This window comes from Elaeis guineensis, chromosome 15, assembly GCF_000442705.2.
Source record: "Elaeis guineensis isolate ETL-2024a chromosome 15, EG11, whole genome shotgun sequence".
In the NCBI taxonomy this organism is placed as follows: domain Eukaryota; kingdom Viridiplantae; phylum Streptophyta; class Magnoliopsida; order Arecales; family Arecaceae; genus Elaeis; species Elaeis guineensis.
Window position 1 is genome coordinate 52,356,682 of NC_026007.2, and position 14,609 is coordinate 52,371,290.

At 36.1% G+C, this 14,609-nt stretch overlaps 1 protein-coding gene across 2 annotated transcripts; it reads left to right on the top strand.

Moving 5' to 3' along the window:
- The first annotated feature begins 603 nt into the window (after nucleotides 1-603).
- LOC105057961 (uncharacterized) lies at nucleotides 604-14,334 on the top strand. Of its 2 annotated transcripts, none has more exons than XM_010940699.4 (10): nucleotides 604-823; nucleotides 911-1,133; nucleotides 1,220-1,377; nucleotides 1,473-1,618; nucleotides 4,691-4,753; nucleotides 4,843-4,935; nucleotides 11,371-11,532; nucleotides 11,691-11,797; nucleotides 13,629-13,783; nucleotides 13,872-14,334. In XM_010940699.4, the coding sequence occupies exons 1-10, from the start codon at nucleotides 742-744 to the stop codon at nucleotides 14,126-14,128; spliced, it is 1,446 nt and encodes a 481-aa protein (XP_010939001.1). In that variant the 5' UTR covers nucleotides 604-741; the 3' UTR covers nucleotides 14,129-14,334. The 2 variants fall into 2 exon arrangements, with proteins under 2 accessions (XP_010939001.1, XP_019710600.1); XM_019855041.3 differs by having other exon boundaries at nucleotides 13,629-13,717.
- Nucleotides 14,335-14,609: the final 275 nt, after the last annotated feature.

The window sequence follows — 14,609 nt, forward strand, 5'->3', positions numbered from 1 at the left end:
TTGTAATATAATAAATTTATTAATATAAATATTAAATATAATATTATATTAATATAAGTATTATATTAATATTAATAAAAATATTTTATTAGTATAATATTAAAAATTTTAAAATATAATAAATATTATAATATTAATATTATATTTATATAAATATTAGGATAATATTAATATAATATTATATTACCATTTAGTATTTCATCATAACCATTCATTGATATTTTGTAAAACTTTAGCCGTAGATCTTAAAAAAATATTTTCGAAAAAAAAAGTACCATCACTTTTCATTGTATGGAAAGTGTCAAAACTTATGAGGAATGGAAAGTGTCAAAACTTATTTTTCTCATAGATTTTTATTTTTCATAAAATGTACGAAGTGATTTCTCATAAAAATAAATTTTTTTATTCTTTTTTCTCTAAAAATTTCAACTAAACAAATTTTTTTTTTATTTTTTAGAAAATATCTCTTTCCTCCCCTATTTTTCGTCAACCAAACTTTTCCTTTGGGAGATAAAAAAAAAAAGTCATATGTTCTCTCACGAGATCTTCACGTGACAAGTGCTATAAGTTTTAAAGCTGCAGGCAACCGACCTGCGCTACCGCCTCATCGCATTGAAGCAACCAAGCAGGTTCCTTGCATCTCCGCTTGCCGACTAAAATCGACTCGTTTTGAAGCAACGTTCGTTCCCTTTCCCTCCATTTCCTTCCTCCAGAATTAAACCCCCGGCCAACCAATCTCCGATGCCGATCCCCCGCCGCCTCCGCCTCGCGATCCCCCTCCTGGCCTTCTTCTTCTTCTCGACCTCCGCCGACGAGCTCTCAGGTGAAAAATGTTCTCGCCTTTCACTCTCTCTGTCTCTCTCTCTCACCCTCTCGCTGCTCCCAATTCATCCGTGTTCTTTGGATGCAGTTGTTTCCCATCCTTCGAAACTTAAACTCCCCTCTGGCCGGCCGGTCGAGGGCTCCCCCGGCTCCCGTCCCGGCTCCGTCATGACCTGCAACCGGGTCCACATCCACGGCGTCTCGAGGCTCCGCCATCCGAGCAAGTACGCCCATTCGCTCAAGGTTCACCTCTCCGTCGCCCAGGGAGACGCCCTCTTCCGAATCCAGACCATCGAGCTCTGCTTTCATCGGTAATTGAACAAACCCTAGCCCTTGTCGTGTTATTTTGATGCGTTCTTTTCTTCAATTCGTCTCTTGGTTCTTTGAATTTTTGTAGGAATGCGTCAATTGGGGTAGGGATGTGCCCTCCTGGCGAGTGGCAGAAGCTTTCCAAGAATTCATGGGTTCAATCCATGTCGCCGTATGGATACGGGATTTTGGACTTACGGATGCTGCCGGATCCATCAAGGACAATCGAGATATCCACTGAAGAAGGTATTCTTTTACCATTCTTGGATGGACGTATACTAATATGAGTTTCACGTTTGGTATATGCCAGATTTTTTAGGACATGCTTTGTCTCTCTGCAGAGTTTTTATTTCATCGACTAGTGTTTTTGATTCTGGGGATGATTATGATGATGATGGCCCGTTTTGTGAGCGAGTCAGTGGTTTTCTATTATGGTGGTGCGATGACATTGGGTATCATGGTGGTGATATTGATGGTCCTTTTCCAGGTAATATATCCCCCTTTAATTTGTTATTCAACTCCAATGCCTGAAGGTTTTCGTTCTGCTGGCTTGCCATTTTGTAGGAGTAAATTTCTCATATTTCATCAAATGTTTTGAGCTTTACATGCATTTGCTGCCTGGATGCACTTTGTTTTTGTTCATTTTATTTATTATTATTTTAAGTGAAAATTGTTTATATTTTTTTTCCTCTCTGAAGGAAAAATCTTTTATTGTATTTATAGATTGTTAAAATGGTTATGGATGGAAAGGACCTAAAAGCATGAAATTAATTTCATATTAATGGCTTGGTACAATGTAAGTATTTCTGATACATGTCCTATAAATTTCTTGAAGAAATTAAGGAGGGTAAAAAACAAGAGTTGGTTGGCAGTCATGGGTTGTTTGAAGCTTTGCTGAGAGCAAGGAAAGGATTGGTGAAAGCTGCTAGCTGATCAAATTAAGAAGAAAATAACAAAAAAGAGCTAGCCAATGAATGCCTTTCCTACAGACTAGCACTAGACTGTATCATTGGAGAAGTATCATAATATTTGTGAAAGTTGATGGAATGGGCTCATCTAGAGCTGTAACTGAGCTTAGCTTGATTAAGCCCTAATTTGATTAAACTTAGTGTGGAATCAGTTTTGAGCTTAAGTTTGAGATCAAACTTGATTCTTCTTCTTCTTCTTCTTCTTTTAAATTGAGCTTAATTTGAAACCAAGCTAGATGCCATCTCATTTCAGTCAGTTTGATAATCTCAGATTGAGTCAAAATCAACTGAGCTTCTGTCGAGCATGATCCCTTAATAGAATCTACTTTCGAACTCAATTCAATCTTGAATAAAATTAACCCAATACCAACAATTTAAATAATCCACTATTCAAAGCCTAACTTCACTTTAGGCATCTGAACATCAGCCATGGGAGTTATTGCAACAACACGCACATACTTTATGATTATACACCCAATTTTGAAACTTTCTGAGTGGTACTTGATTGAGCATGGTTTCTCTCTAGCTTAGCTCAAAATTAGATTTGAACTTGAGAATTGAACTTCACTAAATTAATTCCAACATGATACAGGGCGGTGCAATGCATGAGGCTCCTGCTACTATAGAGTTTGGGGAGGGTCACATGTATGTGGCTTACTCTCATATGTGAAGAGGTTGTTTCCATGTTTCCAACCTAAGACAGGATCATTAGTGGAGAAACCTTACCGATGTGCCAAGTCTCACCTTCTAGGCCAAGCCTGATCAAGTTTATATTGATTTGAGCTTGAGCAAAACTCAAGTTGCTTGGATCAATTGACAACCCTTGGTTTATTCAGTGTGTCAAGATCATTGTTCTTATATTGGTCTTCTCTATGGACCATTTACATTGCCACTGCATCACCATTTCTTTATAAATATGTTGTTTGCTTATAGTCTCTCCAAGAATTCCCTACTAACTTTCTTAATACATAATATGATCCCACATTTTAATAGTTTATATGTTTATTTATTATTTATTTAGTGAAATAGGGTGGTGTTATTAGATTTATTCTTGAAGTCTTGATTTTGTTTGTCCAATGCATTTTATCTAAAAAGTGGTCAAATTGTTTTTCCTTTAAATATGGTAATCTTATCCTTGGGATCCTATTGTTTTTCATTTTTTTTCCTTGCTCCTAATGTATATATCTGTAGTTTCCTAATTTTGTGTGCTTGACGTTTCTTGAGTATCACCTAACGATCTTTTCAATGTCTTTTATTAGTAGTTTTGAGCTATCTGTTGATGCAAATGATCTACTTTTAGTCCATCTTTTTTCAAAGAAAAGCTTCTGGCATTCGTAGCTTGTTGGTGATCGCAACTCAAGTATTAAACCTATTATTGCATTCCTATCACTGAACTGAAGCTCATCATGCACCTTCTTATTTTCGATACTACTCAATGACCATTTAAGTGTTGATGTATGTGTGTGTGTCTACACACACACACACACACACATATTTCTCTATTTTGAATTCCCTATCTATCTCTTGCTAGAATTGCTTCTTTATTTTTTCCATCCAGTCCTATTAGAAGAAGTGGTGCATAAGTAGTATGTACATTAATGATCATCTAATAGCAATTATTCAAATAGCTAGTATAACTTATCCTTTCTATGTTTTCGATTTAATATTAACTTCTTTTTTGTTTACCAACTATCCATCCCATGCTTTGCCGTACCGCCCCATGCCATCCAGTATGGGATGTACTCTATTATACTGGTTTCGTACTAGCATGCTATCTCGTATAGTACCGACGCTTGGTATGTTATCTCGTACCATACCGAACTAGATATGACACTGTAATAGGATGATATCAGTACGGAGTCCAGTATCGAGACAGCAAATCTTGATCCATCTTCATATCAAATATTATTTACCACTGCATATATACCATTGTGTCCATGAATTACACGAACACCTAGTTTGAATCTCTTTGTATCAATCTACACCCTTCTCATCATGGCTTCTCTGATTTTTGTTGAATGTGATCAAGTGCTATAAAAGACAAATTGCTATAGGTTGCATGGAAACGTATCTGTGGAATTGATTAGCTTTTAAGCAAAATGAAACGGTCATTCTGTATTCTCAAAAGAAGTTAGCATGTGCATGTTATCCAGTTATCAACAAAGCAAACATGATAAATTATTGTCCTTTGATAAGTGAAAATTATCATTTGAAATGGCCTATGATTCTAGGTGGCTGCAATGCTGATTGTCATCTACCTTATTTGTCTAACATTAAATATGATTTCTATCTGTCCCTGATTATTCCATTCTGTTTCTATTAAATAAGAAAGCTGCATACGCTAAACAAATACCAAGCATCTGAAGGTCACTGATGTGTTGTATCTACTTAAAATGTTGAATTTTAGTTCTTTTTAATTTCACATCTTGTGTCAATTAGCAGCAGTATGCTTGATTACCTCTGGGCTTCTCTATTTTCATCAGTCATCATTTGAAACTTCTAATTAGATTTTCTTCTATTCTGGCCTACTAGATTACATGTCTATCAGTTCAACTATCTAGTTATGATATTGTATGGTGGTGCATTTGCAGGGCATGAGGCTATTACCAACGGGTCGAAGGAGTTCACTTGCAATATTTATGTACTCATCAGTTGTAAGTGCTGGCCTTAAAATGTTATAAAGTTATATACATCCTATCATTCCCCATCACATAATAACATAGTATATCTTTTCCAATGACAGGTGGGCCTTGGGGCCTTTCTTCTACGATATGTATCTGGGTTATTGCGTACGATACTTGTGGAGATAGGAATCAGTGAAGACATGCACAATCCTGTATGTAAGTTTCCTTGTGCTTTGTTGTGTTATAACTTATTGTCATGGAGCTAGGATTTTACCTTCTCATCTCACATATACTGATTACAATTGCTAATGCAACCAGTGCTATTGGATTACTGATTGGGTTCTTTTGTGTCATTTTGGTGCCCTTAATTAATTTGTACCCATTAAATTATGTATTGGCTCTTTGTTATCTTATAATCAGGCTAGATTATGGAGAGAACTTTAAGGGGTGCATTTGGTTGGGCAATAAGAAAAATCAAAAGTAACAAAAGTTATGCCTATGCGAATAGTTACACCATTAGTTATTCTAATTTTTCTTTGGCTAAACTTTTTGGAATAACTTATTTGGACTTTTTAGTCCATAAAAAAGGTAAAAGTAGGCTTACAAGATGCCTTTATGCCAATGAATAGATGACAGCTCCCCCTCGACATAGTTGTGCCTGTCATGAGCAAGTTTGATCGGCGTAGCTATTCCTTGGTTATGCCAGTTTCTCATAGTCTGTCTGGCAGGCAAAAGGCCTATTCCAAGCCTTATGCATGCTTTATGCCAAATCAAATGCAGCCTAGGAGCAAAAGAAATTAGGAGATTTCTCAACTTACAAAGATATCAGAAGAAAACCGTGCACCTTATGGAAAAGGCAAAAGTTAGTTAATTATTCAATGATTAGCTTATTTTTGTGGCAAAATAAGTTGAGTTCTTCATAGATATTTTTCAAGGAGGATTGTGCAAATTGTAAATATGTTCCTAGGTGAGTTGTCACATCTTCTTTTTCTTAGTTGAGCTAATCAATTGGGTTCTTTCCATGCTTGGACACACAAACACAGAAATGATGACAACAACAATAACATTGGCAATTATCAACAACCAAACATTAAACCTAGAAGGTCACACAAAAGGAACCTAATCGACTATTAGGATGAACAGGTCCATGTTCTGCTTTCAGCAGCATATTATCCAGCATACCTACAAATCAAGTTTGATCAGCTGTATAGGCAGTCCTAGTTTTCACTCCTTTAAAGGCCTTGGCAGCCAAGCAGGTTTCTAAGTAGTAAAAAAATTTTTAAAAAAATAAATCCAGCTCAAATGTACATTTTCAGATGTAGAGTCATGTATCGGTCATATAAAGCAAATTAAAAACATTTTATTGATCAACAATAAGGTTGTCAATTAAAGAATGCAACAACGAAATCTTTGAACTAATTATATTAGTCAATATTTTTTCAATTAACGTGATTTAAAGCTTCTTAGAAACATAACTTGTTTAAGCATCAACTAAAAATCTAAAGGAATATCCTATAAAGGGAATAAACTTCTCTTAAAGTTAATACTTCTTTATTTAAAGAAAAATTAGTTAAAAAAACTTAAATAACTTTTGATAAATCAGCAAACAAGGTGCTTGCTTGAGTCAAAAGTGGCTCCTAGGTAGTTGGACATCTGCATAGGCATCAACTTGTGATACAAGTGATGAAACCCTTCCATTAAAGCCTATACCCAAGAAGGCTCGGAAGTCCAATAGAAGGCCTAAATAATGGACTTAGGTGTTTATGAGGGACCAAATGTAGGGTCCAAACCACATCAGATCCATTTGCTGCTGAGCCAAGAGGCATCACACACTAGCCCCTAATATATTGGTGTCCATGAATTCAAAATCTGTAGCATCGGCACAGTAATGTGCATTGTAGTTTGAGTTGCCCCAAACAATCTATTTTAGCACATTGGTGTTAATGATGGATTTACCAGATTAGGATAGAGATGAAACCACTTCCATTGTGTCAGGCATCAAGATTGGTTTTCAACACCAGTTAAAAAACATAAATCAAACTCTGGATGGGAGAGATATGGTTGTTTTAGTGAATCGCCATATTGAAAGTTGTTTCAAAGTTGCAGAAAGTTATGATTTTTTTCATTCTACAGCCAGCTTGACATAGACAAATGTTGATTAATTTTTATTTTATTATTCATATCGGCCTCCATTTAAACAGGTTTTTGGTCAAGTTAGAAGTCCTACGAGAATTATGAGTCAGTCCCAAGGACTTTACAATCCTTGCAAGTATAAATACCCATGTACTCATCTATGTTGCATATAAAAACTTGATTAACAAAGTTGTGATGTTCTCCTCAAGATTCTTGTTGTGGTCTTGACTCCAAATCTGTCAGTGTTGACTTAGTAGCCATGAGAGAGAAACCTGGTTCTAACCCATGCCGCAATTGAGCAACTCTTGGGATTCAATGGTGTTGACTCTGGTCGAAGAATTTGGATAGAGAACCTTGGGGTGCTGACTTTCCTGATGATACTTTAGCTATTCATTTTTCCTTTTATCTTATTGTTTTGGTTGCACAAATCCCCCTTTTCTATGCTTCTGCACTTTCTTTCATTTTTCTTCCATCTATATTATATATGTGCTGCATGCTTTAAGATTCCTACAAGACAAGGTTGCCCTTCACCCTACGTTCATCAACCTAGGTGTTTGGGTGGCTTCATCACTTGAGGGACTGGAAAGTGACAATCGCCTCCATGGTTAGGTTCTGCGTAGGTGACTAGGTGGCTGCCTGTGACAACCTTGCCACAAACTACGGCTGCATAAGATTGTGCGTCATATCCTTATGTACCACTCATGTATCGAAGTGTAGTACCATTATTAAATCAAGCCTCTTTATATTTGTGAACACCACTGCAATCTTAGTGAGTTTGGCCCTGCTACCAGCATGTACATCCCCTTTGTAAGGGCTTGTTCTAATCTTTGTGTCAAACTGCCAACTATCTCACTTTCTTCCAAATCTTATCCTTTATTGGTTGGACTATTAGGCCTCCTTCATACCACCAAAATAAAAAAAAAAAAAAGAAAGAAAATATTGGGTCTACTATAAATTCCATGTTTCTTTATTAATCCTTCTCACCACACATCCTACTTGACATCCTTATCTTTTTTATAATGCATCTGCAGGTCAAGTATCTTCTTTCTTGTGCATTAGTCCAGTTCATATGTTATCCTTGGCCCAATTTCTTTCTTCCAGTGGCCATTGAGTAGCCTAATCTGCATTAGAATGATGTTCCTTTAGCACCTTTTCATTTCATCCAGCTAATTGTAATCATTATAGAAATACCTTTATCTACCTCTTGTTTGTATGATTTATGGTAAATCACTGATCTAGCGCTGGCTTAAGGCTAATTTTTATGTAATCCAATTGCATGTCGAAACCTAAGCTTTGTGCCATAAGTTGCTCTCACACATGTTGCTGTATGTCTCCATCTCCTTGGAAGCTCCAATAAAGCAATGAGAGAAACCATGTTTTCAGAGCTTACCAACTAACTTCACAAGGTACTCTGTTATATGTTTTTTCTATAGGTCAATATAAATCATATGTAGTTTCATTTTCCCGATAAGGCTTCCTGCCAGTTGCCTAAGCAAGACAATTGCTTTGAAAGCAAAATCTCTAGTATAAATCCATCTTGGATTACTAATATGCTTGTCATCTTTCAAATGTTAGCTTTGTCACTTTCTTTGTATGTTGTACAATATCATTGGATGTATATATGCTCATGTCTTTTATAGATGAGTCTACAACTAGTCATCTTGTGGATGTGGCTCTTTGATTCTGTTATTTGGCATTCATATGTAATTGTCACAAAAAATATTAGCATGACCATAAGGTTTATAACCAACTAGCCTTGTCCGAACTGTTTGGAGCTGGCTTTGTGAGTCCTTATTTGTCAGTTATTTCTGTTAAGGGATACCTTTGCTGCTTATGTCTTTGCCTGCCATCTAGACTCTTAAACACAGTTTTGCTTTAAGCACCTTTTGTTACTGTGGCATCCTCAAATTTTTACCACACATGCCAATACCATTTTAATAGATCCTTTATCACTTTTCCTCAATTGTCACAACTCCTCCTCATTCCACATTCTATCCTTCCTAGTTATTCCCCATTTCCATGTCAAAATTCTTATTTTCTCCTTGTTTATCTCATTTGCTTAGGTCCTTTTTACTGCCCAGCATTGTCAACAATGCAACATTTGGGTCTTTTCCTTTAAATTCGCCAAGGAATGTGCCAACCATGTGATATTTTTGGAGCACTTATCTATTTCATTGATAAAGCACTGAATTTTGTCTTCATCCATCTCTCAGTAATTTCTTTCTTTCTTCCAGAATAACAATAACATCACACTTTTTTTTGGGCTGCCTATTTTACTGAGGTCTCATTTTCATTTCTATTTCATTAAAAAATACATTTTATATTCTACTAATTCTTGTGTTATTTTGCTCCAAGGTTTTCTGTCATAATTCTTGTTTAATAGTTAACTTTCTTATTGTTCCATCAATCAATGCTACATCATTTGTAAATAGCATGCAACGTGTTAGTTGTAGTTTCAAATCTGATTTGTAAAGAGATATGTACTTAGTGTTGACCTTGCATTTAGCTTAGAAATCCTCCTCTCTCCTAAACTACTTTTGATGCATTTAGTTGCCCTAACATGAGCATTCTCTATGAGTTCACCATTCAATTTTTTCTTAATGCCAATCAGATTACTAGCACTATATTGTATTGTTTCACTATGCCCTAAAGATATCATCCAATTGCTAAATTGGAGGTATTTTTCACTTCTAAACATGTCTATACAAATCTAAATTAACTTCTCTAAGATTGTTGTGGTCAATCCTAATTTTTGATTTATCACCCTTCATGTGGTAGTTCCTAAGTTTAGTCCCGCCATAAGTGGTGCAGTTTTGTACTTAACATTTTATAGAGGTACCAATTACTCTCTCTTAGTCATTTTCTGTATTCCTATTTGTTTCAATTTTTGCCAAATAAGCTAGTGAATCAATATTAACTTCTGGATAAGTATTTCATATGTCCTAATTCTTTCCCCTTTACACCCGTTTCAAAGCTATCTCTACTTCAATATTTTGGATTGAAGGAGGTAACACTTGTTTGCTTGGACCATGTTTCTTCTATTCAATTTGATTGGGAAGAAAGAAGAATTCCTTCCACTCGCTCCACTCGAATCTCTCAAAAAGATATAGGAAAAAGTGAAAAATTTGGTGAAAATAGGGTCTCAGTCTCCTTTTTCGTTGATTGATCCTAAATTGAGATCATAGGCTTTATTATGCTAGTGAGGTCCATCCTTGCATAATTTGGGTTAGATTCATCTTCTAGTTCAAATAAGACTGGGCTTTTGCAAACTAAACATGGCTAGTGGATAGGAAAAAAATCAAAATTCTATAGGAAGTAGATCTTGATTTCAACATTGACTGTCTTTAGTCACTCTGCCTTAGTCTTCCTAGATTGGAAGATATGCTCAATCAAAATCTTTTCTAAAAAGGAAACTTTCAAGTTGACCAACATATTTTGAGATCCAAACGATGGAATTTGGCCCTAATCACTTGATACATTGCACTCTTTGAGAGAGGGGGTGCCACTTTTATGAAAAAAAGATTATTCTAATTGGATATTGTATAGTTAAATTATAGCTTTTGAAAGTTTAGCATGCAATTCAGCTTTCCGATATGGCAAATCTAGCTCCCAGACCTGGTCCAACCCTCCTTGTAGTGGCCAAAGTGGTCCACTTAAGGTCTGGTGGTCTTCTAAATCACTTATCCAACAACTTCTAGAAAATCTTTTCATATATATTTGATCCTCACGTCAAGATTAAGGACTTGGTTGGTCCCACTAATCAGCTTGTTTGGATTGGATCGGTGACTAACCAAGTCCTAGGATGCACCTAGGATAGGTGCCAACTTTGTTGGTACTTGGTACCAACTGAGATCAAGTGGGGCACAATGGACAATAAGCTGTTCCCACCTGATATGGGATGTGGTCAACAAGGTGTCAGTTCTCCTTTTTCGTTGTTGGTATTTGAACAGGGAGAAAAAGGGAGAAAAAGGGGGGAGAAGGGGACCTAACAAAAACTTCTAAAATGATAAAACAAATGAACAAAATTGATGCTAATGCTGATGCTTGCATCATGATCTAATCATGGACCCCAAAAACTCTAAAATATAGGACCTAAACAAATCATAAACAAGACTTAACAGCCCTAAACAACTGTAAAACATAGGAAATCAAAAAAGACAAGGGAAAAATGATGGTCAAGGATGGTACTAGGATGCCACAGTGTACTGGCATCTTGGTACCATGTAGACCCCATCCTCAATCAATACCGGCATCGGATCAGGTCATTGAACCTTGCTTCTCATCATATATGAAAATCTTTTCTTCACTTAGTGTGTATAATCTAATCTATAGCTTTAGTTTGTCACCAATAAAAGGTTTATGTATTTGGTAGCTAGTGCTGCAGGCTGTATGATTTATTGTCAAGCAATGTTTTACTTATTGTCATGCAACAGCCATGCTGATGCCCCTTCTTATTTTGAATATGCTACAAATCATTAATAAATTTTCCCCTTTTTAAATTTTGTCAACTGTAGCTGGGTATACTTCTCTTTGTATGCCTCATACTAGCTGGAGCTTGGTTTGGTTATTGGGGTGTCCGCAAATTTGTACTGACAGAAGATGGATTAGTTGATTCTGGTGTGGCTTATTTTGTTGAATGGGCAATCTATATATTATCAGCTGTGATGATTCTTCAGGTACTCTGTTTTTCTACCTTTTGGTTTTTCAGTTCATCATTCCAACCCATCATTCACTATTTTGAACCATCTTTTAGCTTCTTTTGCCTTCCAATGTTATTATGCCATTTCCAAGTTGATGATCCTGATCTTGGAGAATTTTCTCTTTTTTTTTTCAGAGCTCTCTGGACACCCTTTTTGCTGCTGAGGTGCTTGGATTTGTTATCATAGTTTCAGCAATAACAAGGACACATGGGAAGTCAAGATTTCTACGTCGATTGTTCAGGTACCTATGCTGCATATTTTTCAAGCCTCAGTACTTTAAGAATATTATATGGTATTTTTTCTGGACAATTACGGATTAGGTCTCCAGTTGATCTACAAAAATAATCATCTTGTACTTGTAAGATGTTAAAGAAATAGTCACAACACGTCGCTTTTAGCCTTATAGCTGGCATTTTGTTTTTTCATTCTATTATCATGAATTCCCCTATGATCTAGCATCACACTGGAGAATTGTCTACCTTCTTGGTGTTGTAGCTTTATTATTTCTATATTTCCTTTTTTTTGGCAGTTATTATGTCTACATATTTCTCTTACAGATTTTGCAGTACATCTTGTTATGGTTCACCATGCAAGATCTCTATGCTTTAGCAGACATATTTTGCTAATTATCTTTTGTCTTGTGGTTGTGTAATACAGCATAATTCTTCCCTCAAAAATCATTAACAAAGGACTATTGACACGGGCACAGGTTCGTGCAAAAATCACTGAATGAGACATTATTAATAACAACTGCTGTTGTGTTGGCAGTGAAATAAGCTTAATGACCTGTAAGATATCTGTAAACTTGAGCAATGAATGCCTTGTGCTCATCTCACAAGCATGTGGAAATAGACACAGCCACAATACATTTCTTGTGAGGAATCATAAGTTTTCAAGAAAACAATAGTCAGTGTGGTTTGGGTCCAAAATTTGCAATCAAATGGGTGCAGAGTTTAGGTTTGTTGAGTTAAATGTCAATCACTAATTGTGTGGATTGTGGTCCAACATGTTTTCAAAAACCAAAACTAAGAAACTACTGTTGTTGGGCACATGCAGTGTGAGAGAGCTTGTGAGAGAACTTGAATGGCTTGGACTCAAAGATTTCTGTTACTTTATATAACTTTGGAAATATTATCCCACTTTGGCTGTCAAACTTTTCTTGTTCTTAAAGAGAGTATGGAAGAACTGGACGAAGACAGTTGTTTTTATTAAAGATAGAGGATATCTATAGGCATGTCATGGGTGGAAACTGGTGGAGTGGATTTTCCCCCTTCATTATACCAGTGTTGGGCATGTGTAATTACACATTCTTAGAATAAATGCTGTTATTTGTTAACATCACCGTTCTTAGAATAAATGTTATTTTTGGACTACCATGGAGTGATTGTTAGATGACTGTTATTATAATTGAACGGAGTGGTAACATCAACATCTACTATTATTCTTGTTATATAACAGTAATTAGAATGGGTTTCCATCAAATTAGTGATCATTCTTAATTTACAATATCTTAACAATATTTATTTTAAGATATTTATTTTAGAAAAGATTCCTGCCCTCCTCCCGTAGCAAGGGTTATTAACCCACATCATGTCATGGGCTGTTAGATGTAAATACAACCATTTATAATGTTTAATTGTAGACTATGGTGGGTTCTCCAATAAAAGATTACATCTATAAGATGTTTTTGCATGGAAAAAAATTGATTTGGAGATTATTTTAAATGAAGAGGAGAGCCTTGACATTATGGTAAGGTTGCTCCATTGTGATATGAAAGTACGGATTTGAAATATAGAAACAATCTTTCTACAGGCAGGGACAAGGACACATATATTTGACCCTCTTCCAACCTTGCAATGTGGGAGTGTCATGCACCAGACCCCTTTTTTTATCTATTCCCAAAACTAAATGAGATATCCCTTAATTTATTATAGTTGCATAAATTAATAAAAAAACTCACTATAGTATTTTTGTGCTTTTTGACAGCTTGTACTGCCTTTTTTATGATTAGATTTTCATGGAATCAATCTTCAGTTGATGTGAGAAATTGACATGTCCGAATGATTTTGCAGGCGGATGATCAAGAGCGTTCACAGAACTCAAGTTCGAACTTCACCCTCCTATAGTTCTCATGCTGAATACTCACGGTTTCAGAGTCCAGGTTCTGGTTCGGCCAAGCATCGAGCTGGAAATTTGAACCTAGCTTCTTGCAATTCCCCAGTCTTCAGTTTGTCACTATGCTTTCAGTCTGGTTAATTACCAGGATGCCCTATTTGTTTATCAATCATATCCTGATTCTGGTTGCTTCTTTACAGGTTCACCAAATAGACGGCCACGGATGCCATTCGAGGAGAATTATTATTCCACCTTTCACAGAACCCCTGAGAGGAGGGAATTCTCAAAGGAAGAATGGGATATAATTACTAAAGAACACACAAACAAAGCCTTGAAAGATTTAGTCTCTTCTCGCGATTTCAATCAGTGGGCATTAGCCAATGTGGATAGAATTGTTGTGACACCACCACAAGATCACAGACATGAAAGAAGGCGACGAATTTTTGGATGGTTGTGATTTTTTTCCCTGCCGGAACATGAATCTCAAGACAGATTGACACCAGATTATATGTTAGGACATTGTTAGGCATGCAGCACGTTGTATCAGTTGTTGACCAGTGAGAACTCATTCCTGTTGTAACCTTGTAAAGTTGTTAGATGGTCCGCACTCAAATTTTGATAAACTCTCTGTATGATAATTTATTAGTTAACATTCATTGCTAATGTTGTCAGCTGTTAGAGAGAGGAAAAAAAGGAATCTTGTTGACCTTTTGGGATGTTGTTATTATATGTTTCTGCAGCACGGAATGTCTTCATCACCATGAAAAGTGATCATACCAACCTTCTATATGATCTAATTATGCGGATAATTTATGAACTTGGAGACTCCAGTTATGTGGACGAGTTTCTAGGCAAGCGATAAGCCGTGGATAATTCATCGGCTCTAGGGGGTGTCAGGTATTGCCTGTGCTGCCGTTTTTTTTTCCACAAAAGGAGTA

What these genes read in the sequence shown, in the direction of transcription:
- LOC105057961 (XM_010940699.4), top strand. Translation starts at nt 742, where the DNA reads ATGCCGATCCCCCGCCGCCTCCGCCTCGCGATCCCCCTCCTGGCCTTC. An exon ending in CGAGATATCCACTGAAGAAG is followed by an intron (nt 1,378 to 1,472) that starts GTATTCTTTTAC and finishes GTCTCTCTGCAG; the next exon opens with AGTTTTTATTTCATCGACTA. An exon ending in TATTTATGTACTCATCAGTT is followed by an intron (nt 4,754 to 4,842) that starts GTAAGTGCTGGC and finishes TTCCAATGACAG; the next exon opens with GTGGGCCTTGGGGCCTTTCT.